At 48.5% G+C, this 27920-nt stretch overlaps 1 protein-coding gene across 2 annotated transcripts in view; it reads left to right on the plus strand.

Moving 5' to 3' along the window:
- Positions 1-27920, plus strand: part of EPHB1 (EPH receptor B1) — a 408729-nt gene that overhangs the window by 254539 nt on the left and 126270 nt on the right. For both annotated transcript variants that reach the window (XM_031439520.2, XM_010975520.3), the window contains one exon: positions 16024-16179. In XM_031439520.2, coding sequence (XP_031295380.1) covers positions 16024-16179 — 156 coding nt within the window. The remainder of the gene's footprint in view (positions 1-16023; positions 16180-27920) is intronic.

Consider the following 27920-nt stretch of genomic DNA (forward strand, 5'->3'; position numbering starts at 1 on the left):
GCTTCAAAACCCAGATCAGCTGTCCTCTTGTCCAACAAATACGGAGGGGACTGCCTGTTTTCTCCCCACTCCCATACATGCTTCTCTTTTCCCACGAATCACGCTGTTTTATAATTACTGCTGGCATTGTGTTCTTCCGTTAGGCCTGTGTTCCTTGAGAATGGGGACTCTGGTTTACTCTGCTGTGTATCTTCAGCAGGGTCTGGATCCAGGGAGTGATGTTTCTGTCAAGTGATCAGAGACCCAAAGTGAAGGAGTGGCTGTGTATCTTTCTTTTACCTCCAGTATGCTTTGTTTATGTAAGTCATTCAGCTTCTGAGCTGAGAGTCTGAGTTTCTGCCTCTGCAAAGTGGGAGAGATAAAGCCGGTGCCTTCACCACTTCAGAGGCCTACAAAGAAGATGAATCTGAGAGTGGGTTGGTGGGGAATGTGTCGAAACCCTTTAGCTCCTTGAAAAAACCCATTAGAAAGCCTAGGTGTTGGTATTGCAATTATTATTTGATTCCCAAATGGTGAGCGCGCTTCCAGAAATGTGCTTTGCTTGATGAACCAGTACATTTTCAGCCCCCACTGATGAGTTTGGGAATCGAATACCTGTCATCTTGAAATAATTGACACATCTTGGTGAAGCGCTTACATTCCTCTGATGAAATTCTGAAACCTTATTGAGAGCAAGGAGAAAGACGTGTTACATGGGAGCAATATTGCTTTATGGACCTTTATCTTGGTTATTAACAAATGAGTGTTAGATGTGGAAATGGTAAAGGGGGGATTCGGTAATGAAGTTTCATAGGATAATAATGATTATTAGCCTGATGATGATGAAATCCAGACTTTAACGCACGTGGCTTCCTTGGCACTCACTGTTCCGTGCCCCCTGAGGCTGGTGGACGGCAGGCTGGATACTTCTGGCCCCAGATCCCATCCTGAAGTTATCCGGGAAGTGGGCATAAAGGTGATAGTCTCCTTCAGCGTATGCGGACTGGGATGGCCTAAATGATAATATTTACAAGTGCCCAGATGTCATGTCCATAGCAAACATCTTATATTCTAGGAAGCTGGCACCCACTAGAGGCAGGAGCAGTGAGTGCCAGTGACCACTCACCGCCCCCTGATGCCGAGCTGCCCACGCGTCCTGGGGAAGCTCAGCCTGTCCCACCGTTTACAGTCCCTTCATTTTCCTCTGCCCACTGGAAGCCACAGGGAAGATGAGTTTGCCTTTTGGAGCAGGCGTCTGCAGAATGCCCAGCAACCACATGCATACATCACATTTTTTACATCTGATCAGGAATTCAGGTGGGCAGAGACTCAGAGGGCTCAGCGCTACCTGACCTAGACCAAAGCTGGGGTCGCTCTCTCCCTTTGGAAGCAGGGAAAGTAAGTAGGGCAAGGTGCCCTCAGTAGGCGGAAAGGCACTACATCCGGCCTGTTTCCTGGGCCTCTCTCATGAACTCATATGCAATGGACACGTGCGTTCTCAAGCCTTAATGCACATGCATATAAATGCCAAACGCCCCCACCCCCATGAATATCGTCACTTTAGTAAATAACTGGGAAGGGCATCGGTTTTGAAGCCAGGCAGACCTGCTTTTGAATCCTGCCTCTGCCACAGACTAGCTGTGAAATATCAGGCAAGTTGTTTTACCTCTCTGAGCCTCAGTGTCATTGCCGGTGAAATGGGAATGATAACTCTTTCTTACCAAGTTTCATTGAAAGGAAATGGTATGTTAGAATTACATTCGTCTATGAGAAATGGAAACATGTAAGATAATTTGGTTTTTAAAATAAAAAAGACTTGTTTTTTCTGTCATGTCAAATAAATTCAGGCTGGAAGGGCCCTCCCTAACGTGGTGTTAGAGACCAAGGTATATTCAAACCTGCTGCTCTTGACATCCTTAGCACAAAATTTTCACCTCGCAGCCCAAGATGGCTGTGTGAGTTTCAGCCATCACGACCACTTTCCAGCCAGTGGGAATGAAGAATGAGGGAAGAAGAGCTAGCTTTCTCTTTTGACAGTCACTGCCCAGAAGTCACATAGGCTTGCTTATATCTCTGGATCTTAGCGATTCAAGCCGAGGCCCATGCCTCATTAAACCTTGATAGGAATGCTGTATGTGGTGGGGCAAATGTTGAATTTAAAAAATATAAAACATTAGCAAGGTGATGACACATTGCCTATTGTGAACACATTATACTTTTATAACAGAATAATATTAACAGCTACTTTTAATTGAGTAGTTATTATATGCCAGGTACTGCACCAAACATTTTTATTCATTATCTCATTCAATGATCAAAACAATTCTATGAGATAGGGACTAATGTTACTCCATTTTTACAGATGAGGACACCAAGACTCAGAATGATTATACAACTCGCTTCTTATGGCTCTGAGTAGTGGCGTCTGTAACTCAGAAGCTGGTACTCCTTCTCCGTGAAGTCACATTGGCATAGTTTATATTTAACATGATGCACACTGGTTTTGTTGGTTCCAAGGAAACTGCTTGATTTTAAAATATTTCAGCCAATGAGTTACCAAGTCTCTGGAGTCAGGCAACTTGTGTTCAATTCCTGGCTTCATGGCTGGTTGTGGGACCTCGGACAAGATGCTAACCTTGTTTGAGCCTCAGTTTCCTAATCAAAATAAGAATAATTGTGGCCTGTGTCTCTTAGGATGGTTATGAGTATGAAATGAGGTCTGCAGAGCCACTGAGTCCCTGGCCCTTGATAAATGCTGTTTAAATACTGATCATTGTTATTATTCATAACGTTATTGTTATTAATATTGACAAGACTTTGTAACCAGTTTTAGGCAGTGGAGGTCAGCTTGACAACCCACAGACCTGGCCTTAGGAGGGTGCCGCAGGTGGAAGGGGAGGACCCAGCGTCACCCGCAGACTGCGCTCTGCAGGACATGCTCATCTCTCATTTGATGTGAGGTTCTTGCTGGCCTGACCCAAAGGCTGGCCAGGGGAGGGTGGACAAGGACAAGCCCACCTCTGCCTTCCTCTGAAACAGAGGGGCCAGCATGGTGGTCCATGCTAGGCTCCTGTGTTCCCTTCAGCCCCCGACTTACTTCCTTTGGGCAAGTCCTCTCCCAGGCTGCTCAGCAGGGTCTGCCCCACCTCCTCCCTCCTCCCTTCGGGCCCTTCCTGGGGGGCCGCACCCACCCACCTCTCCTTCCCTGGGCCCTCCCTCATGCCCCCAGGAGTTGCCTTCAGAGGAGGGGCTCTCTCGGCTTCCCCTGGGTGTGCACGGAGATCTGAGTGCTAAGTGCACCCTTCACACCTCTGATCTTTGCCGCAAGCTTCCCCCTTAATCACGTCTAACTGACAAACTTGAAGGCAGTCGGTGATGCTAATGTACCTCCAGGAACTGCAAACAGGAAGGACACAGAGCACTCTGGAAATTACCTCTCAGCACCTGGGAATAAATGGTCACTCCGGGTAGAGCACAGCCGTTCAATCCTTGTCTGCCCCTCCTGCAGCGGGAGCCCCCTCCCAACTGCTCTGATTGACAACAGCCACTGGGCCACTCAGGTCCTCCAGGGGTCCAGCACCTCGGCTGACCCTGCTCAGCTGCTCAGTAGGAGGGCATCCTCCCTATTCCAGAACCCGATCCGTGAGCCCTGTTTCCCTGTTCAGAGGCTGCTTCAGATTTGGTGAGGTTCCTGAGAAAAGTCAGACCAAATGTATTCTACCAAATTTGTCTGCCTTTAGCCTTTTGGATAAATGTCATGCAGAGGTTCTGACTGTCACATTCACTCCTCCGTGGGAAATCTTTGGGGATGAGTAGAACCTTGAACCTTATTATTTCAACATTGATTATTTCTCACAGCTCTTTCCCTCTTTCAGAGTTGACTCTGGGACTTACCAAGTGGCACACCCACAGTTACTGCAGTTTAAGGGCTGAGACCAGACCCAACAAACCCTTCTGGCAAGGGCGTGTTAGAGCCAGTCAGACCCGACTGATTCCTCTGTGACCTTGGACAGATCCCTTTTCTAGGACCCTCTGCAGAAGGCCCATATCCCCAACTCTGTGCCACTGGGCCAGGTCAGGGCAGCGTGAGGGAAGTTTCCTGTCCTTTATCTATCAAGACAGCTCTGGTCATACAGCTGGAGAAACTCAGCCTTAATGCTTTTGCTCTGTCATTATGGAAGAATAAAAATCATTTCTTTTGCTCACTTGTCCCACTTGAACGGTGTGTAATAGTGTTAGAGATTTATGGTGTTTCTGACTTTGTGACCTGGGGAGAAGCTGGAAATTCCACTGTGCCCATTTCTACTCCTGGGTTTCCGTAAATGTCACAGTGAAATTATTTTATCAAGTACACCACAGAAGGGGAAAATCTTAATCTTATATTATACATATGCAGCACTTGACCTTCTCTTGAGATGCGGCACCTCTTAGCTACACTTACTTAAACATGATGCAGCTCTTCCCCGATGCACGCAGAGAGAATAATTAGGGGCCCTGGTATCCCAGCTGGAGAGGAGGCTGTGCTGTGGGGCTGACCTCGAAGATGAAAGGGAGAAGGAATGAGGCAGGTGGGGGCAGGGCTGCAGCACACTCGTCCTGACGAGGCAGGTGGACCTGACTCTCTGCCTTGTTCTGGTTCCCCTGCTGACTGTGCGCCTCTGGCCAAGTTATTTGTTGCCTTCTCTGGGCCTTAGTTTCCCCATCATAGCTCTGGATTTGCCAGTTTTGATCCACGGGTAGTGGCTGCCTAGGGCATTGTGTTAAAGATTCTGAGCCCTGGTCTGGGTTGAGTGGGAGTGAGTGCCAAGATTGATTAGTGATGTCTGCCGTGGCCGGCATGGGAGGTGGCGATTGTGGCTCTACTGGCTAACCCTGTTCCAGGATATTTCTAAGGTCTTTTTTCCACCCTGAGTACATGTGATTTGTGGACTCACCAAAGCCCTGGGGAGAGGAAGCTTGGAAAAGGGGAAACAATAACAACCTTCCCTCAGAGAAAAGTACGATTTGCCTTGTCAGGTTTTGGAGAGAAAATAAGATTTGTGTGATGCATCCAAACGTGATTCTTTTTTTTCCTTTTTTTCATATGGGCTCTGTGAGAAGCGAGAGAGCAAGGGACGGCAGGCTTTTTCTGGGTGCGATGACTCATCAGACCCGGCTGCCACAGGAAAGAGCAAGGAGCCCTAGGTGGCTTCTTGCCATTGCCCAGCCTTGAGAAACACTGTAAGAAGTCACCTTTATTTATCTTAAAGACTTGGTTATTAATTATTTTTTCAGGGAGTCCATCAAGATCTGTATTGACTGGAGTACTTAAAACTAAGGTTTTTCTCAAAGGGTAAGGACGTCAGTTCAGAAACGTGGGAAGCTGCCTGATGGACGGCATATGGTCCCGTTGCCTGCTGCCCAGAGCTACCAGATTGGTGATGTTTTTAGAGCATTGGCAGCCAGGCTCTGACGTAGGTGGGGACAGGGCCTCGGGAGGGGACATCTGGGGATTCCCTGCCCTCCCCTTCCCCTGGCATAGAAGTGGGAGCCTAGGCCCGGCAGGCCCTGGTGGCCTGATGGGCCTAACTGGGATAGAGGACCTTGGGGCCCCTTGGAGTGGCCAAAGTGATCTGACCCTCATGTCCTCTTTGTTGGGTCATGGGAAGCATCTCCCTGGTTGTGGAGAGGGAGATAGGAAGGCCATGCTCCCTTAAAGGAGTCTGTCCTGTTGCTGGCAGGACACTTCTGCTCTCTTCTAAAGGACAGACCCTCCTGCCAACTGTGCCCCCAGCATGGGCTCACTCACCTCCTTCACCATCTGGCTGTGACATCAGCTCTTCTCCAGGAGGCCTCGCTGTGCCCCGGGAGCCCCACATCTAAAGCATTCCAGCCTCACCGGCCATCTGCTGCCTCTGGATCGAGGGCTCCTCCAGGCCCCCTCTCACTTCTCATTCCCCGCATGTCTGTCCTGCTCCTCAGCCATAGCCCTTTTCTCTCCCGATGGAAAGAAAGGGACTCTCTTCTATCTAACTCTGTGCATATCAGAAGTGCTCCCCAAATGTCTGTTGGATGAATGAGACGTGCATATAAAAGGGAAAGGGCTTTGTTGGGCTAAAGCTTAGTAAGTGTTTCCATGGGGCTCCCGGCAGCTTCTTGTGGTCCGCGTTGGAAAGGTGCTCAGGTAGGGCCCCACCTTCAGGGTCCAGGGAAATCACATCAGTGCTGGGGCTCCGTCTCCAGATAGAGGCCTCCTCCCCATCCCATCCCAAAGTCCTGAAGGATTCCTGAGTCTGAAGAACCATCCTTGGTGCACGGGCTCCTCCAGCCCTGTTTGCAGGCTGGAGTTAGGGGACGGACTTGGGGAGCAGACCCAGCCAGCTTCGAGAGGAGCCAGGCCAGCCCTGGTTTCCGAGTGAGCCCATACCGCACCTTCCCTGCGCTTCCTTTTCCTAATGCCACTCTCGACCCCCTCGGTATCATAGGGACAGTCAGCCCACTGCCAGGGTGTAGGATTCTTAAAAGAGAACTCCAGGCAGAGGAAGATGCCCAGCCCAAGTGGATGAAGTGTGGAGGGCAGGCTTTCCGGCATCAGCAGGAAAGCAGGGGTACAAGCCAGACGGCCGGTCCCCTGGCCCAGTGCCTGGCACCCAGCAGGGGCTCTGTGCAGACTGTTGAATGCATGAGTGATCCCCAGTCAACGCCCAGATCCTCCTCTTCTAAATGACTCTTGACTCTGTTCCCACTACCCTAGTGATCATTACTCTTCCTGTGTCTCCCCCTAACCGTCCCCACTCCTCCAATCTATTCTCTTCCCAGCAGCCAGTGTGATCTTCCAGAAACAAAAATCTGATTGTGTGTGTCCCCCCCCCCCCCTAGTGTTAAGCCCATCAGTGGTTTCTGTGGCCTAAAGATAAAGTCCAGGGCTAACGTGAGCTCAGGTTACTCTCCAGACTCAGCCTCCTCTTTATGAACTGACCCCCATCCACCCCAGATGTACTCTCTGCCTGAGCCTGTGGCGCTCACACTACACCATGGAAATGTTGCTCTCAGTTTGTTGACTGAGTCATATTTTTTTCTCCTGGGCCCTTTGCACATGCTGCTCTGCCCATGGGGAGGGTCCTCTGCCTCCCCTCACTAACCCACCTTACCTCTGCCAACCTAAACAGCTCTTATGCATTCTTTATATCTTAACTTGGATGCCACTTGCCTGAGACCCTCCCAGATGGAGTTAGGTCTCTGCTCTGGCCTCCTGCACCAATTCCCTCTGTTGGAATTTCCAGTTTAGGGTCTGTCTTCCTCCACTAGGATATCAGCCCTGTGAGGGAGGGATCTTTGAGTGTTTCATCCACTGGCGGATCCCAGTGCCCAGCACAGCACCAAGTATATATTAAGTGGCCAATTTAAATACTTTAAAAATAATGATTGGTGAGAACATTCAGCCTGGCTCCTTGCAGGCAACAGCCAGCTGCTCTTCACTGAGGAGATGCTACATTTCAGAAAGTTGGCATTCATTACACTGGCCTTCACAAAGCTGAGAAGGAAGTTACCCTAGCACCCCTTTTTACAGAGGAGGGGGCTGAGGAGGCGGGGGAGCGGTAAGTAACTTGCTTAAGATCACACCACCTGGAAGTGGCAGTTTTCATTTGGCCCCACGGCTGTGATGTTTCCAGTCTACCAGGTGGCCTAGAGCCGTGGTTCTCAGCGCAGAATCTCCTGGAGGGCTTGCAAACACTCAGATCGCTAGGCTCCACCGCGGAGTTGCTGGTCCAGTAGGTTTGGAGTGGGGTCTGTGCTTCTGTGTTTCTACAAGTTCCCAGCTGATTCTGCTCCTGCTGGCCTGGAGAGCACAGTTTGAGAATCACTGGCCTAGTCATCAGAAAACTCCTGGGTTTGCTTTGTGGCTACTCCACTCTCCAACCACACTGACCTTGCACCAGGATTGCAGGATGCAGCCCAAAACTGCCTGCTGGGAGGCTCTGATGCCCTCCCTCCCCGGACCTGGCCTTGGTTGTGTTGTGCCTGGCTGCTCTCTGGGGGGACAGGCTGCCATTAGTGACAAGGACCTGAGTGCCTGCCCCTCCCCCTCGGAACACAACATTTCTGTTTGTCATCCTTCAGTCCTGACCGGTGATCTCCCCATTCACCAAAGCAACGCGCCCCTGACCCTGACCTCACGTCTTCAACAACTTCCATGCTGACTGATGTGTTCTAGGCTTGCTGCTGCTGCTGCTCCCCGAGCAGCTTAACAGCCCTGGAAGTTACAGTCTCGTCTGTGTCACGGTGCCGGCAGCACGTATCAATTTCCTCAAGTGTCACCAAGAGTGAAAGGAGTGTGTGACACAGCTAAGTGTTCCCTCTGCCCAGGCCATTACAGCTGGCGCGGGGCCTGAGGAGGCAGGGTCTGGAGGGCCATGTGGCCGCCTGTGGGCAGGTCAACATAGAAGCGGGTGCCCCAGCCCACCTCCTGCCGTGGTCCCACGAATGCTGTGTGGGCCCGGCAGTGTCTACAACTCTCGCAGCTCCCCTAGGCAAGCACAGGGTCCTGTTCCCTCTGAGGCTTGGGACACTCTTTTCCCTTTGCCTAATCCTCCCATTTCTGCATCAGTTTGTACCCGTCTTTCAAGGCCTGTGTGTGTGCCACCATCTCCAGGCAGCCTTCCTGGCTCCCCTTAACTCTCTCCTTCCTCTAAAGACCTCTGGCACAGGGCATCTCCAGCTCTGGTGTGGGACTTTCCTTGGTAAGCAGCCCACTCTGACCTGCCCTGTTGATCTCAGCTTCTTGGGGTTGGAGGTGGCCAGCCATACTTTCGTGTTCTCCCTCAGATCTAAAAATGTCGTGACTGAGATTTTCTTTGATTACTCGAGTCCTGTATGGACAATTCAAAACATTGGGAAACTGTGGAAAATCACCAAATCATCATCAGCGGTCATACCACCACTCCCAGTTTCTGTTTTAGTGTTTATGGTTTATATGTGTGTCTGCATGTTGTTGTATATGTACGTATGTGTGTATGTATATACGTGCGTGTGTGTGTTATCAAGTTCATGCTCTATGTATAGTTTAACATCTACTTTAAAAATACTTTTCCAGGACATAATATTGATGACTCTGTAGTATCACATTACATGTAATTTATTTAGTGAATACCCTATTTTTTAAATTAAAGTACAATCAGTCACAATGTGTCAGTTTCTGGTGCACAGCACAATGACCCAGTCATGCATATACATACATATATTCGTTTTCATTTTCTTTTTCATTAAAGGTTATTACAAGATATTGAACATAGTTCCCTGTGCTATACAGAAGAAACTTTTTTTAAAATCTATTTTTATGTATAGTGGCTTACATTTGTAAATCTCAAACTCCCAAATTTATCCCTTCCTTCCCCTTTCCCCCGTAACCATAAGATTGTTTACTATATCTGTGAGTCTGGTTTCTGTTTTGTAGATGTGTTCATAGTGTTCTTTTTTTCCTTTTTCTTTTTTTAGATTCCACATATGAGTGATATCATGGTATTTTTCTTTCTTTTTCTGGCTTACTTCACTTAGAATGATGATCTCTAGTTCCATCCATGTTGCTGCAAATGGCATTATTTTATTATTTTTTATGGCTGAGTAGTATTCCATCATATAAAGTGAATACCCTATTATTTGACTTTTAAGTTCTTTTTTCTTTCTTCCTTTCTTTCTTCCACATTGTAGATAACAATGGAGTAAACATCCATTGACGTAAATCTTTTTCCACCTCTGCTTGCTCTTGCTTTAGAATTATTTTTAGATGTAGAATTATTGAATCAAAGCACTGGACATCTTGAAGGTCTTAATACAGAAAAGCTTTAAGCATCCGCACTGTGTATGAAAGTGCCTGTCCCCTCTTACCCTGTAATACTAAGATCATATTATTATTTTTTGTTGTTATTCTTTTTTCAATCACAGCTTTAATCTTAGGGTCTTATCACAGCAGGCCTTCAGTGACCATTCAGTTCAACCAGCCACAGGATGTGTATGCTTAATGTGTAAGGCCTGTGCTCAGTGCCAGGGAGAGGAAGAGGCAAAACTTACAAGACCTAGCATCAGCCTTCAGAGAACTTTCAAACTAGCACAGTGATTGGACAGAATCCTGCCTGCCTGCCTGCCTGGGAACCACTTCTCTGCTACTGGTTTTTCTCAACATACTGCCATGTCTATATGGGGAAGTGGGAGTTTCACAAGGCTCTGGGTCCCACTGGGATGTCCTGGGGTTCTTCACGGAGACCCATTTCAGGGAAATTCAAAGACAGCTGATGAGCACAGATGGAGAATCCCAGAACACCTCTTTCCCGGGAGCTTCATGCCTGGAGTTCCAGAGTCAAGAACCCCTGGGGTCAGCAACCCATTATGTGAAGATAAGGGAGACATTGGGCCACAGGCTCAATGAGAGACCACAGACCTATGGGGAGAGCCCCGCAGAGCTCTGCGCGTGCCCCGCAGGAAGCTCTCGTCTCCCCTCCCCACCCCCTGCCCACCATGCCCATCCCAGGGGTCACAGCAGCTGTCCAGAGTGGCTGGCTCTTTGCCTGTCTTCCAGACCGAGAGCGAGAGCAGAGCCCAGAGTTGAAGCGATGAAGATGAGGTTGAGGAGCAGCGAGCTCAGGGCCATGAACGTCTTTCTTCCCGGCCAGGAGCATGCGCCTTGCCCCTCTCACTGTCGCCCTGAGGCAGGCGCACCTCCCGAGCCAGCTGCTGAGCTGCACCTGCCTTGAGAAAAAGGCACCCGGTTCTTAAGCAGGGAATGAATATTCATTGGCATGAACCTTTGCAAACTCATTTGGGGGAAAAAATGAGATCAGGAGAAGTAATCAGATTATTAAAAGAAGAAGCAAGGACAGAAGGCGGCGGTGGAGGGAAGCATCGCATTTAAAATGCAAGGAGAGATTTCCTTCCTGCAGAGGAGCTGTGACCCCCTGGACCATGCACTGGGAACAGTTAAGCTCTCCCACATTCCTGCTGCATAAAAATGTTGTTTTGTGAGGCCTCTGTGGACGGGGGAGGGGCAGAGGCGACGTGCACGCTCCGCGTACAAAAATATATATAAAGTAATGTTATGAGGTTTTCATTTTATCTCCCTTGGATATCAAGAAAAATTGTGAGCGCTCAAGAGTCTCTGGTGAGTGCTGAGTGACAGGTTAAAGGGCTCCAATAAAGATTAGATGGTCCACTATCTCCTGAGGAAATTGCATAAAAGTGGTTATTCCCTCTTGCTTCTATTAATTTCCTCTTCCTGGCTGCTTGGAAATGCTTCATAACCTGATGCTGCAGATGGGGCGAGAGGCGCTTTCCATTATCTCAATCACTGCACTGTTTATGAGACACTTAATCTGTTTCTTTATAAAGTAATAGTACTGTCGGTGATGGATTTAGTGTCACTGGAACGCTGCGTGCTGAGATGGGAGGGGAGGGGGTTCTCCAGAGCATTGTAGGCACTAGGTCATTTGTTACATCTCTGTGAAGTGGGGTGGGCATTTCAAGGTGACCTTCGGGCTATCAGCTAGAGGTCACGTGTACCAGTCCCTTTTCGCTTGAAGGGGGAGGGAAGTGCTGCGTGTTTTGCCTGGGGAATGGAAAATCCACATGTGCTCAGGGAGCTGGTCCTCATATCTTGTCTTTTCCTCTCTGCCAAAGAGAGGAGCAGGCGGGGAAAGAGGTGTGTGTGTAGGGGTGCCACCCCAAGCTCCATTTATCACCTGTCTGAACTGTGATCCCCTGCCATGGAGGGAAGTAAACTCCCTTTTCTTAAGGAAACAAAGCGGTCTGGGCTGCACTGGTATCAGCCACGTATAGACTCACAGGTGTCCCACTGACAAAGGTCTCCTGGGAATACACAGCAAGGCGACTTCGGCTCTGCCTTTCCCACCCACGTCCTGGAATAGTAATGCAACCTTCCCGGCTGCGATGGGGCAGGGCAGTCTCTGACCTCATTTCCCTTCCTACGTCTCCTGCTCTTTTACCTCTGCCTTGCTGGCTTTGTCTTTGCATCTCTTGAATCTCACCTCCTAATTGCCACAAAAATATATTTCTTCCAGTCCTCATCTCATAATGATGCACATCCTGCCTGACCAGTCCCCCCCCACCCCCAACAGCATTCCCTTTTCTGCCTCCCCCTCCAGGAAGGGCGCTTCCCAAAGTCTGTTCCCCACCGCCTGTGCTCTGCTCTGTTCCTCTAGTGGGGCGCTAAGCTCACGGTAGATCTATAAACATTTGTTGAATGAGGGGTTCATGATTGTAGTGGTAGTGCTGACCATAATTTTGAATCAAGAGAAAGGCAACCCCTGAGTTCTGAAACGATATTAAAGCAAATAATTTGTTATCTGCCTCGAAATTGCTGGAAAGTGTAGCTATGTGCTAGATTAGGCTATCACAGTATTTAATTAGTATTTTTTGAGCCTTCCGGCAGGTGTGCGGTCTCCAAGCTGCCGGAGTCCCCAGCGTTCTCCACCGTGTTACTCTCAGCTGCTTTATATACTCAGGTGACTTACCTAGGCTGAAGCTATTACATTTGCTTCTCTTGGTCTAAATATTCTTTGTTAGAATCTACCCAGACACTCCATGTTTCACTTCTGATCACAGCTGCTTTTCCTCAAGGGGCAGCACAATTTTCTTATTTTTTACGTTAAATTTCTAGTAAAATAACAATATCATTAACTTCTATTTCTCATTAATGGTGTCTGATACAGGATGAGTTAAAAAGGCTTAATGGACTAGCCTGGCATTTACCATTATTTAAAGCAGTAATTCTATGAGAAAATATAGCCCAAGTGTGCTCGCAAGTTACAGTCTTAAAAGTTCAACAAATGAACCTAGGAATACTACTTCTTGATAAATTAGGGAATGCCTAGATGTAGGTTTTATTAAAGTATTAACTTATTAAATCTGAATATTAATGAGATTCATTCATTTTGTAATTATCAGTGAGATATACTTTACAGAAGTAATGATTCGCCCATTACACAAAACAGAAATAATCTGTGCAGAAACACGTTCTTCTATTTAGTTGCACGATTTATTGGCCCACTTTGGGAATCTGAACTCACATTCTAACCCTGAATTCTAAAAGTTCCTGCAAAGAAAACTTGTTTTTCAAAAGGAACTGAGTAGAGGTAGAGAAGAATTAGCATTGTCTAACACTTACTGATGCTGGGTATATTTCTATATTTGATTTTGATAAATTCTAATGACCTGAGGGAGTTGTGAGAAATGTTACATTTCTTTTTTATGGATTCTTTATACAGATGAGCAAATTGAGGGTTACATAGCTTGCCAATGGTTATCCAGTTAGAACCAGCAGAGCCAGGAATCAGACCCAGGACTGTCCGATCACTGCCCAGGGCTCACTGTCACACCTGTTTCCAGGACCTTTTACCCCACCTTTCTCTTAACTCCTATCCTTTAAAGTCCAGCTTGGCCCCACTCTCCTCCATTTCCTGCCTTTGTGGCTGTCAGAGTCTGGAGACACCCAGTTCTGCCTTCCTCCATCAGAAATCTCAGACGAAGGCATTTTCTATATCCCTCTGCCACTTGTGGATACCAAGATGGTTGTTTATGCTGTTAACTCATTCAGTGTAAAGCAAGGAGGCTTTTAAGTGCTAGAAAGAAAGTGAAAACACCTTGTTTCTCTTGGGCTGATACATTAAGAAAATTACATGTGGCAGAGCTCCAGTGAATGCAGGAGAATCACCACGTTCCCCTCCCCCACCTTCCAAGGAAAGCACTTCTGCTGTGTTTGGGTAGCACAGGTCGGGGATGTCTCTGGGTTCTCCAGCTCCCGAACTGAATGCGGCGCAGCACTGCTGGGTAGTTTACAATGGGAAGTGCCAAGTGCTTCTCATGAGTGACAAGGGGGAGATAAGGAAAGAAGACAGGGAGAGAGGAAGAAAGCAATGGAGAGAATTCACTGAGAGGGCTTGGAACGCTAGATCAGCAAGCCAAATTCTAGGGTACTTTGGGTGTACCACTCAGGGCTTTCCTTCTGGTGTTTTATTGGTTGAGCCTTTAGTAAAGATTTGATTTTTTTAGTTTTATCTTTCTACTGAGACATTTCTCTTGAATGTGCTGAGGTGGCTAACAAGGGGCCCATTTTTACATGGATCACAACAGAAATCTTTAAGGACCTTACTGTAACATCTAAATGACATTTACCCCTGTGTGTTCCATGGAACATCCCAGAAGATGCTCTACAAAATAGAACTTCATGGTGAGAAAACATAGCATTCTATATCCCAGTTTTTGGAAATTTGGAAAAATTCTGTAATAAAAAAATGAGATTAACTTTTTAAATCCACATTTTCAAAATATCTGGCTGCAGACCCCTTTTGTTAGTAAGAGGTGTTAACACTCTGAAGAACGTGGACTCCATGGAACACTGTTGGGTTATGCCATTCCAGAACATTCCATCTAAGAAATGATTCCCATTAAAATGAGCTCCCACCTCAGGGCACTTCCAGAGTGACTGAAATCCTATACCTCACTTCAAATGACTGAAAGAGTGAGAAGACTGCAGCAGAGGAAACAGTTCTTTCTTGTCTTGGTGGCAAAGATGTGGATATTTGTCAGATAGTTTATATGCATATCATCGTGATGATTTCTCCCACTGCGTGATCCTGGGCAACTATTTTAACCTTTCCTTGTCCCAATTTCCTCATTAGCAAAATGGAACTAATAATAGCTACCCCATGGAGGAATGCCTGTAAAGCATTTAACAAGAGCATTAACAGATGGTGGCTACTGCTCAGTAGCAGTAAAGAATACGCTGCACTTTCCAGGAGGGAACAGTGTATTTGGGAAGATGAGCTTTGTATAAGCAGAAACCTTTATAATGGCACTTCTGTTATGGCAATGATCACATTGTATTACAGTTGTATGACTACACTGGATCAAGAGCTCCTGGAGGGCAGGCTCTGTTCTCAAAATTCCCTGGGTCAGCTTCTCAGCAGGGTGCCAGTAAATGTTTGTTGAATGAATTAGTGAAGTATATAAGGAAGCCAAGCAAGTTGACCATATGATAACTTGTACCTGATCTCAAAGGAGGATGAACCAGAGCAGGTTTCTTGGAAAAGTCAGGAGCTGAGAGTGAGAAAGGGCCTCAGAGAAGCAGGGAAGGTAGGGGCAATTTTCTGAGAAATCAGCCAGGCGGAGACCAGGTGCCTGGAGTCGAGGGTCTCTGTAGACGAGGCACAGCAGAAGCTTGAGGGACGGCCTAGAGCCAGACTTTTTGGGGCATGGCTCTTCCCAGGCTGACCCCATGGGGAAATAAGAATAAAAGCCTCATATCTGAGGGCAGCTCCAGTGGACATCAGGCTGTACCAGGCGTTCCCAACTTTCCCCACTGTCAAGTACGTGATAGATGACATCAAGTACATGACACATTCCCTGGTGCACTGCCTGCCAAAGCCATCCTTTTTTGCCCCACCCCCTAAAGTATTTCAGAATGCAATTAAGGGATAAGAATGTTGTTAAGCCAGTAACCTTGAAATCACTTTAATTTCTTCTTAAAGGATCACTCATGAATTTCAATCCTTTATCATCATTCATAACAAGTATTAACACAGCTCAGTGCCCCTTGTGTGTGTTGCATTTAAGAACCACGGGTCCAGTCCATTGTCAACGAGGACCTCTTTCTGTCTGAGGACCAGGTGAGATTCTTTCACTGAGTGGCTCAGGGTAAAGCCCTGGCTGTTAACCAGGTGGAAGAGGGAGGGAATAACCATTTATAGAGCACTTACGCCTCAGACACTGAGCTATAGATAGATTCATTTTGTCAATTAAATCTCTCAACACACCTGAAAGGGAAGAATCATTATTCATATTGTTCAAGAGAGGCTATTGGTACTGTGTTTCACTAAGGATTTTTGAAGACTTCGAAGTGTTAAGTAGAGGTTTCATTAATGTGAAATGCTCACTTTGTGCAAGGGGTTATTTCAGTGTCCTTTTAGAAGGGGCAGAATGTTTTATTTTCTAGTTCCAGGGAAGGGCCTCTGACTATCACTCTTTCATTAGTTCTAAGATGATCTGTTTGTATTCCAGCCTGCCCTGCAGGGATGTTCAAGGCCAGCCAGGAAGCTGAGGGCTGCTCGCACTGCCCCTCCAACAGCCGATCCCCTTCAGAGGCATCTCCCATCTGCACCTGCCGGACTGGCTACTACCGAGCGGATTTTGACCCCCCGGAAGTGGCATGTACTAGTAAGTGTCTAGTAAGGGTTCTGGGCTGGGGAGTTTGGTTTCCTGACAGTACAAGTGGTGGGCGAGGAGGACTTAAGACATCATCCTCCAGTTGCAGTAGTACAAAGCAGAGATGCAGGCTGTGGTGCTGAAACGGACAGCTCCCGTGCCTGGCTTGCATGCAGAACCCCCTCAAGATTATGTGCTTTCTTTGCTCCCTCCTTCCAGATGGGAGGGCCTTCCTCCTACCCAAGCGAGACAACTTCTGTCCACCTGATGGTTAAAAAATGCCAAATGGAGAGTTCTTTGTGTGCAAAGTCAAAATGCATTGGATATTGCAACAATTCTTAGCAACTATTCCAGTCACGTCCTTCAAGAAGCCCCCTTGGTCTTGACAGCTGAGAATATCCTCTCTTTTCATTGGACTTCCTGTATCTCTGTGACCAGGCTCCCCTCAGAACTCTCATGATTTTGTTAAATGTCCAATTATTCTGTACCTACTGTCTTGGTTACCAAATGAAGGTCCTGTGTGCTGGGTTCATAGATTCATCTCCCTGTGTCCCTTCTAGTGCCTAGCATGGTGCATCCATGCCTCTACTAATGACTAGACCAGAGTCGTGGCCAGTGTGTATCTCTGAGGCTAACATTCTAGGGGCTGGGGCTAGTGCATCGGCTCCACCTCTTTGCCACTCTCTGCTGCAGAGGGAAAAACAGTCATCCTGCCAAAAGTGCAACTCCACTCCCTAGAGAGGGGTGGGGGAGGGAGAGTTTCCTCCCCATCTTCTCCTTCGTAATTCATAATCGTGGGGAGACTGGAAGCACTACACTCTCTGCACAGCACTTTTGAGAACTTGCTCCTCCTCTCCTAAGTGTTGCAGCCTTGAAATAGGAATGCCTTTTCTTTTCAGTATTCCTGTTGCATTCAGAAGTCAGTGCTCCAGCTTAACTTCTAATTGTGATAGAAGTTTCTCCTGTGTTCCGTGCTGTTGTCTGAATCCCTGTGAGGGAGGATCTTCCCTTCACTTCCTCTCACCAAACTCCTTCTGCCCAACCCCCACAAAGAAGGACACAGAGGAAACATTTCATACCTCCTTCCAGTTTGATGGACAGAAAAAAAAATGACTGAACTCTTGAGTAGAAAAATTTCTTAATTCTGGCCTTGCAGTATATATCACCTTTGCTGGATAAAAAAAGAATGACAGTGTCTTCTAGATCCAGATCCTAAGGTCAATCAATGCTTATAGATTGGAACTGAGGAAAAGCTTACCCTCTTGTAAACTGATTTTTTCCCAGACCTCCCTCTCGGGTAGGTAGGTATGAACAGAAGTGATTCCATTTCTGCTGACTAGAGTCCCCGGCTTTTGGTTGTGGTATCCTCTCTTACTGATTTCTGAGGTTTCCCTGTGCATCCCTGTGAGCCTAAGAAGCATTCTTTAATGTACTTCTTACTGTCTGCATGTCCAGACCGAGGACCAGTCTCTGTGTTGCCAAAGCCCACGCTCTCACAGCTTCCCTCCTGAAAACTTTCCCTTCCACTTCTGCTTATGGATCCCCTCTCACTGGCCAGGCTCTTTGCAGAGCAATGCATGCAAAAAGAAGTCTAGGCTCCCAGCTTCCCACCTCAGCAGACACACCCTGTAAATCCATCCAGCCCCTGGATAAGGTCACCTAGAGAGGTCAGCCAGTGGCCAGCAGCTCAGAATGCTGACGTGGAGCTCCTTGCTAAATAGCACCTCTCCCACCTACCTGTCACCTGATGCCTCCTGTCTCCCTCTCTGCCACCTGACCTGATGCACTTGAACCAACAGACCCGACTCCTGGCATAAATAAGAACATCTCAGAGCCTTCACTCTGCACCTTGTAGATACTCACGCCGCTTTGCCTACCCATATCCTGAGTCCATGTCATTAAAGTCAGACCCCACCCCCACCCCAGGCTTTTCTCTCCAATCCTGGTCCAGCCAGCGATGAGTTAGTCACAGCTTCCCAACCTCTATGTCCCGCTACCACCTCCCCACCTCACCCAGAGTGCGGGTGAGGGCTGGACGTACCCGTGAGTGTCACCACACCCTGCACACAGCGCTGTGCTCTTTCACCCCTGAAAGAAGAGCGCTAGGGTCAGACTGGAAATCCCTGAATCAGAGCCACCCTTGTCTGTGGAGGTCGGGCCAGGAGCAGCTCAGGGACGCATTGTCCAGCTCCCAGCCCCGGCCTGCAGGGGCAAGCACTTGGTGAGAGGACCCACAAGCCGGGCTGGGCAGCAGCACAATGCTAGGCAAAACATGTGTAAATAAACCTATTATTTTATTGAGTCTCATTATGTATTTGATTTATATGTGCCAGGGAAGTACTGTATGAAAAAGTCAATTTGTTGGCTTTTATAATCTCATTAGGGTTTCCTTTTAAAGCATTCTAATTGGAGGTGCCATCTGTTCTCTTAAAAAGGCACCGCACATCACCACAGTAATAATTTTTCAGATACAAGGAGCATATCTGGGTATGTTGAGGCCAAGCACAGCCCTGCACCGCGGCCTGGGGGCCCGGCTGGTTCTGCTGGTGGAGCAAGGTGTCCAGCATGGCCTGGCCAGCTGCCAGGGGTGGTCAGGGAGGGGAGGGCGCAGGTGCTTGCTCACCTTGCAAGTGCAGCCCTCTGTCCAGCCAAGCAGGAGATGGTGACGGCCTGGTGGGGCATGGGGAGGACCCAGGGAAAGGGGAGCTCTGCCCTTCTTTTGCTTTGTTCTGTTCTTTTTTGTGGGGGGACCTCATGCATGCTAAGCATGTGCTCTAGCACTCAGCTATACCTTCCCCTCCTCTTCCTTCTAATATGTACAGGACGGTGGACATCTGAAGTGTCTAGGTCCAGTGGGAGTCAGGGAAAGGGGGCACAGTTTTGGAAGCACACAGGAGCCCAGGCCTCAAAGTCTACAAGGGCCTCAGGTGTGGCCTGTTGCCACCGTCTTTACATAAGGTTGTATCAATAGGCATTCACTGACAATATTGAAAATTTTATAAAGAATCGTACAATATAAAATGCACTTTTTTCCAAAGCGGAAATATCTATAGTGTGCTAAAATTTAACATTTTTTAATGATTCCTGTTAATCTCATGAAACAGCACATATATATTCATTGTATTTTTTATAGTGTTAAATGTGTTAATTTATTCTAAGATAATCTAAACGTTTAGAATGCATGATAACTTTTGAAGCCCTGTGTGGGCATTTCTTCATTTTTTTCTTAATCTCCTGGGAGAGCCTGGGATCTCCTGGACCTCTGAGAGGCCGTGGCAGCCCTGTGTGTCCAGCCTTATTCTTGATTTAACAGGAACTGGGGTGCATCCCAAGGCTGCTTCAAAGGGCCTGGGGTGGGCTCCAAGTGAACTCAGAGAACGGGGGCATAGGGAGCTCTGTGTCTAAGTCTGTGATGATGTTCCTGCTGCTGGTCTGGGGACACTCAGCTTTTTCCTTTTTCTTCATCCTCCTCACACCTCTGCCAGGCTTGGGGTCCTCGATCTGCTGCATCAGTGCCTGGCTGACTGCCCCCTTGTCCGTGGCCCTGTATGCTCATGTTGAGGAAGAGGCCTTGTCCCCCGACAGACTTGGGAGGGAAGGAGGGGAGGGAAGACTGAGAAGGCTGATGTGAGGCTTTAGGATGCATACTGCCATGTGTCAGGGCTGCCCTCAGAGAAAGAGGGACAGCTAAGCCATGGATGGAATGAGGTGGGAGCTTGGAGGATTGCTAGAGGCAGGTCATATAGGTGGGCCTGGCCCTCCCTGCTAACCTAACCCTCTGAAAGAAGCCAGGCTACATGGAGTGGACAGTGGGGGCCACCTTTAATGAGGAGAAGTTACCAAAGGGCCACTTACAGCAGAGGGGAGGGGGAGAGGTCAAGGGGATGGTGCAGCTCCACCAGCCGGGAGGGGTTGAGAAGTTTGTGGGCTGAGGAGCCGACTCTCAACTTGAGGTTTACTGAGCTTCAGATGAGGAAGCTGCCACCTTCCTTCTCCCTCCCTGGGGCCCCCCGGGGAGTTCTGGCATCCCCAGACTGCTCCAACCTTGAGTGGGTCCTGGGAATGCTTACTGAATTATCAGTCTTCGTGAAGCACTGGAAAGGTGGGCTTGGCACGGCCCATACGAATATTTGAATCTTGACTCTGTCTGGTACCTTCTCTGTGACCTTGAGCTAATTTCTTAACTTTCTTACACTCTGTCCTTTTCTTCTCACAACCTCATAATAATGTGTGCCTTTCTGGGTTGTTATGAGGATTAAGCAAAACAGTATGATGGAGTCTTTGGCAGAGCGCCTGGTTCATAGTAAACTCTCAATCAATGTTAGAACTTGCTGTGGTTACATCCCTGGAAAGTGTGAAGATTGCAGCGGATATGGAGGCTTCCAGCACGATAGGAGATCTAAAAATAAAAGTGACATCCTCAGGGGGTGGAGTACAGGTTTCACGCCGGCCCTGAGAGTCACAGCAGAATCCACCGTGTGGCTCAGGTCATAGTCACCAGTCACCTCGGCCTGGAGATCCCAAAGAAAACAAGTGAGAAGGTGGTGGCCACCGTGAGCAGACATGCTGTGGGAGAAAGAGGGAGGTGCCGGTGGAGCATCTGAGACCTCCGGATGTTGCCACGCCCTCTCCTCTGGGACCGAAGCTGGACAGGAGTGGCGAGATGGACTTTCAGTCCTCAGGGAGCAAGGGCTCAGTGACTCCTCAGGGTCAGACAAGCATGTTTCACAGGAGGATCTGATGGCTCTGGAGGTGTGCTGGGCGGGACCAGGTAGAGAGAGGCAGGAGCCAGGAACGCGCGGGAGGAAGTGCCTGGCAACGTGAAACCAAGCACCGAAATGGATGTCTTTCAGTTTTAAATAATTTCTATTTATGGGGAGACGAAATGGGAAGGAGGAATTTATGAAGCAAGTGAAAATAGATAATTATGCCTTATAAAATTGCTGTCTGCCAAAAACCATGCGGAAGGATTGGTGTAAAAATAATTATCTTGTTACATTTCTGACCACAGAAACCTTTTTTTTCTATCACTCACGTGGGACAAACTTTGATGGATCACAGAGACAAGCTAGTGCTTGTCCTGGTTCTTTATTTCTTCTCTAGATGCAATGGGTTTCCCTCTGATCATGGAAGTGGAATGAAGAAGGGGCTTTAGAGGTCACTGTCTTATCCCTGGACCTGCCTGCTGTCCCCTCCCACCAGAGGCACAATGTCGGCTAGCCCTCTGGGATTGCCCAGTGACTATCCCTGACCTCCCTCCTGACTCCCACAGAGAGGCCGGGAACCTGAGGGACAAGGCAGGGGCTTTGGGTGTAGAGCCTGAAGGCATGTGACCTGGGGCAGGTGACAGCCTCTGTGAACAGGGGCTTCTTGTGGACAGATCTGGGCATGATGGAACCCAAATTAGGAGGTTGTGAGAATTAAATGACAGGATGTCAGCGAAGCCCCAAGATAAACACTCAGGTCTGTCTGCCTCCAAGGGCACAACCTCACACACAGTGAGAACTAGAATTTGGCAGGCTTCAGGAGGACGCTGTCACTGGTTGTGGTGGTGACGGTGGTTTGCTGTCACTCTCACTCTTGAATCTGCCTCCTACAGAGAAGGATAAGAATCCATTCTTCCCTCTCCCATCTCTGCGTAATCCCATGTCTCTTTTTTAAGCTCATGTTTCATCCTTTAAGGGGCTGGCAGCTGTCCCTCTCTTTCATCCCAATCATCCCGGTGCAGCAGGGTGGTCCTTATGATGCCAGGAACTTGCTTCTTGGATGGCCCGCCCAGAAGTGTGACATTGCTCAGAGCCCGGTCTTTCTAGGCAGGCTGGGTGGAAGGGAGAGCAGAGTACCAGGGCCAGAGGGTGGAATGAACCTTGGGATAAGAAAGGAGGAAGTCCTCTGCAGCCAGGTCTGATGGCCTTCGTGATGTTGTGAAAAGTCTGTAAGGACATCAGATAATACTCTCCTTCTACTATCTCGGGTCCTGCTGGCTCATGCTTGACAAGCTGGCCAGTGATGGCTTGTTTCCTTTATAGCAGTGGCTTTCACATGCAGTCCTTGGACAAGCAGCCTCAGTGCCCCCAGGGAACCTGTTAGAAACACAGATTCTCAGCCCCTCCCTAGACCTCCTGAATGAGAGGCTCTGGGGATGGAGAGTGGGGCAGGGGAAGAGGCAGAGACCTGAGTTTTAACAAGACCTCCAAGTGATTCCGAAGCTCGCCAAAGTTTGAGAACATTGCTTTAGAATTGGGTCGTGTTTCTCTGTCCTCTGCTTTGTGATTCCTGGGGAGAAAGGACATTGAGTGAATACCTACAGACTGAAACCACAGGCCCTACTCCTCCCCATCCATGTCCCATGTACCAGGTGGGGAGAGTGAGACAGAGACAGAGAGACAGAGAGGGACTGAATACCTGCCTGAGGAAGAGGAGCGGTTGGGTGTGATATGAGGGCGAATATGTGAGTGTGTGCCTGTGTTTGCCTGTTTCCAGCATCTCACTAGCTCTCAGAACCACCCTCATGTGCTCTCGCTCTGTTTTCATCACATTCTCACTCTTGGGTGGTTGGAGCCGTGTGGGGACCTCCAAAGTCCAACATCAGCTGGGGCTGGGTGCAGTGATAGGGGAGAGAGTGGAAACCAGCGAGCACAACCTGGCCAGGTGGACTCAGGGAGGGCTGAGGGGGAAACAAAGGCAGAAGCAAAGTGACTGGTGGGGACCATTCACCTGAGCTCAGACGGGCAATCAGGTGGGCAGAGGGATGGGTCATTGGCCTCACTCCTCAGGTGGTCCTCCACCCCACCCAGCAGGAAATAGGTCCAGAGGAAGCCTCTGGGGACCACCACAGCAGGGAGGGGCCCCTCAGGCCAGTATGGCACGAAGGTCCCCCAGGGCGGCAAACATTCCACAGAGCACAGGAATCCTGTATTACTATTTGGGGACTGCTGACTCACTGGCCTACGTGCCTACACATTGGGGATGATTTTAAAGACTTTTCAAAAGTTAACCCTTTCAGAAGCATCAACCTCTTCATCTAGGAGTTGCAACCTATTAAAGATGAACTCAAGGTCAGCTTCACCCACTGCTGAGCAGGGCTTTAGTAAAAGAGCCACCAGGTGCCGCTTTCCATGCGTGAAGTTGCTGCTTGGTTTTACCCTGATATGTAATCCACACTGCACATAAAACATATCATTTGTGCTTTTGAGGGGGAGATAATCTGTGTTTTCCTTGACCTGAAATTCCATCAAAGGTCACAGATGAACAAGAGTCATAGGGTAAGCTGACTCTCGGAGTGCCTGGGTTTGGATCACATAAACACCTGGATGCAGAGTTGAAGGAGTGTGACGGCGAGCTGAAAGCTATTTATAACTGTCACTGCTGTTTCAAGAAGGGTCAGTGTGGCCTGTGTACACAGGCGTTCACACTTCTATAATCTACAATTTCTTTTCACAGTTGTTGGACCCACGTGGGTGGAACCCTTAGGAGGCATTGTCTAGGTCTAAGTTTTAAGCTGATAGCCGGGCATGGGCGCTGACGTGTCTGTTTCAGCTTTTCATCTTAAGAGCGTTTCACCTTACGGGCATTTGGAGTCACAGATTATTAACACTCAGAGCAGCCTTGTCAGTCCTGCCACCCAAACTCCTCCCTGGGGTCAGCTCAGTCTCTCCAGTAACCCTGAGAGGTAGTCATTCCATTTTTATTTTTCTGAATATCTGTGATGGCAGATAGCTGATCTGTTTTGCAGAGCGGCTCCCGTCCGCTGCTAGACAGCCATCACTCATCACTGTCAGAGGAATTTTCTGGACCTTGGATTGGCCACTGCCTCCCAGCCCTCCTCACCGTTGGTCCACCATTGAGGACCAATGTTCTGCAGGCGGGAGCAGTGGTTCCAATGCTTAAGAACAACTTTCTCATCCTTTGTTAATCACCTGCTGTAGCCTAAACATCTGTTATGTTATCCTGAGCCCCGGTGTCCCGGCTTTCCTGAATCTCTCACAATTATCAGTACAACTCGTAAAATACAGCAGACAGGATGAAACATATGACGCTCACCCCCAAGCAGGGTCCAGTGGAAGCACGGTGGGTTTTCTCCTGTGTCTGGGATACGGTTGATTGTTCACGTTGGTTGCAGCCTCTCACACTGTGGGCTCCGACAAGACTTTTTGACCCCTAAACATTCAGAGTTTTTATTTGTCCTTCAGGAAATGCTGCCCACTTGGATTTCCTGTTTTCTGCCCTTAGACGTGTAACTTCAGTCATTTTGCCTTGTGGATCTAGACATATGCTCATTCAAGTATAGATCATGGTGAAAACTGATTTTAGAGTCTTTCAAATGACAAGTGTTAGCTAATTGTTCGGAGTGTGGGCTCTGGTGTCTGTGTGCTGCGGTCTGGATTCAAGAGCTGCTCTGACACTTGCCAGCTGTGTGATGTGGGGCAAGTGACAAGGCTTCTCTGTGTCTCCATTTTCTCATTCATAAAGTAGATATAATATTAGCACTTGCCTCACTGTTCTATCAAGGGTATTGAAGGTAGTAAGACTATTTAGAACAGTGTTTGGCATATAGGAAGCTGTCCATGAAAGTAAGCTATTTTATTTTATTACTATTATTGGAGTTGCCCACCCTACTTTTATGCTGTTTTCAAAGCAGTTACAATCTGAGCATTGGAGTTACCATTTAGCTAACGTTTCTTCTTTTGGTCCACAAGTATCTATGTACTTTTTTCAGTTACCATTATTGAAATCCAGGTATGCTCTCTACATCCTTTTTCTCTAAAGGCTCATAAACTTTTAGACAAAGAAGCAGTGTCACTTGGCCTGATGTATACCGAGAGCCCCATGCTGATTTTTGGCACTGTTTCCTTGAGGCTCTCAAAGCACTGATTTAACTATGAAGTTTTAGAAGTAGGAGGGGTTGAGGTAAAATTTATTCATTTAATCTATTCTCTTCTCTATTTTGAAAATCAGAACAAAGCTGTCTACCCCGTGGCTCTAGGATCCTCTGTTGTCATGAATGCACCTTGGTGGCCTTCAGGCAATGGCTCTGATGTCTAATTTGCAGACTCTGGTCCCAGGCGGGGCTGGTCTGGGATGGATGCGGGAACTTGATGGCAGCTGTAGCTCAGGGCTCTTAAATCTTCCCTGCTCCAATTCTCCTCCTCAAAGGAGAAGACAGTCAGGGGCGAACGGCTCTGCCTCCTCTGTCCTCTGCCAGCGTCTTACCTCATCCCCAGGAAAGAAGTTGCATGCCCTGAATATTCTATTCAGATCTGTTCAGGTGTAGGGCTTTCTCTGTGCAGCTGTTGACAGGGTGATCTGATTTTTCTACCCCTTCTGTGCTCATATATGTAGGTGCCCAACAGGGGCAAGTCATCAGAGCTCTGCTGTTGGCATCAGGTAGACCAGCGTTGACTCTTGGCCCCACGCCTCCATTGCCTGGGTTACTTAACCTCTCTGAACCTCTGTTCTTTTCTATAGAATGAGGATATTGTTTATTATTGTGCCAGTTGTGGTGATGTATGTCACTAACTCAGTAACAGACAAATGGTCAGTGCTCAGTAAATTGTTGTCTTTTGTTTTGGTTGTTACGAATAAGGTTTGAGTCATATCTGAATTGCACAGTCCAAAATAAGAATGGAAAAAAATGTAGGGAAATGGACATTTTAGAGCAATTGCTTCTAGAGAGCCACCCTAGGTTGGCTGGGTCCAGACACCGACACTCCCTTCTCCATCCCATCATGATGTGATCACAAATCTGTGTATCACCTGTGCAGACCATCTTGGTTCCCAGCTCCTCACAGGTGGACCCCAGCTGTGACTAGGGTCCTGGTCCCCCTCTTCCCCCCTCTTCCACCCATGTAACCCAGAATCAGATCCTGATCCAATTCTGAACCAGAGGCCAAGCCCAGGTTTCATAGTAGGATCATATCTCGGATGTATCTCACCTCTGGCCAGTGTCCTCTTTGCAGTCACCTTCCAAGGTCACCCCTGCCAGTCAGTCCTGGAAACTACATGGACCCACTGTATGCCACTGCTACTGATCACTGACCTTGTGCCTGCGTCAGCTTCAGAACCCACCCTCAACTCCATTACACTCGGTGGGGTCCCTGGCTCCAATCCGTTGGTCATTCCCTGAACCCCCAGCTGCCGTATTGGAAACTTGGTACCAGCCAACATTTTCCCAAACAATGACTGTGATCTTCCAGATTTCCTGGTTTGGTAACACGTGTGGATGCAGCAAGGCAGCCAGGATCAGAGACCCACAAACGTCACTGATGGCTTCACTGGGGTGTGACAAAGACCAGGGGCCCCACGTGTCTTTAACTCTCATCAGAGATTTAGAAGGAAGCGACTTTCAACTTCATGTAGGGATAGATTCTATCTAAACAGCATCCTAGAGAGCAAACCCTCCTGAGTAATTAGTGATCTTCCCCAACTGGAAGTGTACAAAGAAGGCTGGTGATGCCTGCCAAGAGGGCTCCTGATTGTGTGGGAAGTTGGGTGAAGTAGAAAGAGATGGATCTCATGGTTAGTTTGGGTGTGTCCGTGAGCTCTGGATTATGTGTGGCGTAGGATCAGGACACCAGCATTTTGTAGTGATTTGTTTTGAAACTCTGTGTTGTTCTTCTGAGAAACTTTCCACACAATTGGCTCTAAAGTGCCCCATCGGAGCCAGACACCTGATACGGGGTTGGCTGTGGGCTGGAAGGCTGGACGCCTCTGTGAGTAAATGGTCACGGTGGACTTCGCAGAGAAAGAGCAGTCTGCAGTCCCAAGTCAATAGTGCAAGGGCTGGGATTCTTTCCAGCTTGTGCCAGAGACCACCTCCGCCCTGCTCAGTCAAGGTACTCTTGACTCTGAAGCCACATTAAGAAGGGTGGCTTTTCTCACGGGTTGGCAGGTAGAGGGCTAGAAGCCACCTGGACACAAAGGTTGCTCTGTCCTCACTCCCCATTGTGTGGAGAGAAGGCTGGGGCAATGGTAGTAATGGGGTGCTGCCCCGCCCCCAGCTCAGCCCCCTATGGCTATGGGCTTAGACTTGTAGGAGATGCTCAAGGTGGCCTTTTGAACAGCTCCTCTGGGATACTTCTAGGCTCTGCTCACCTTGGAAAGGGTAATACAGGATGCTCAGCAGTGCAGAGTGGAGTGAAGCCAGCATGGCAGCTGTGTACTGAGATGCGGCTCGGTGCAGGCTGGCTCTGCTGGACCAGATGTGCACAGAAGGTGGGTGGTTGGGGAAAAGGGGCAGGTGGGCGATGGGAAGCCACGGTCACCACAAAACCCTGCCAGTGCTCAGTGAGCGGAGCTCGAGAACCATTTGGTTCCCCCAAAAAGGATGCTGTCTGCTGGCCAGCAGGGGGGAACTTGTATGTGGGGCGAGAATTCACTCTCCCAGTACGTGAAGGGCAGGCCTTGTGCTGGTGCCTGTGAAAGGGGTGCAGGCAGCTCTGATGAGGTTAGCCATGCCCATGCCTGCACCCCCGGCACGGGGAAGGCTGTGCACAACCACAGCCTAGGGCAGAGCCCAAGTCTGTGTGCCTGATCCTGGCCCCCACTGACTACGACCAGCTGTAAGTGTGTTAACAGTCAGCCTAGCATAATAGCTGGCACTGATTACGGTCCTACTGCAGTTAGGCTGTGCTAAGAGCCCTGACGTGGATTTTCTCAATCTCACACAGTGTAAGATAGCTGCTACTATTATTCCCAATTTGTAGATGAAAAAACTGAGGCCCGGAAGGGCCAAGTGACCTGCCCTAGCTCAC

This window comes from Camelus dromedarius, chromosome 2 (genome assembly GCF_036321535.1).
Source record: "Camelus dromedarius isolate mCamDro1 chromosome 2, mCamDro1.pat, whole genome shotgun sequence".
NCBI classification, from domain to species: Eukaryota; Metazoa; Chordata; class Mammalia; order Artiodactyla; family Camelidae; genus Camelus; species Camelus dromedarius.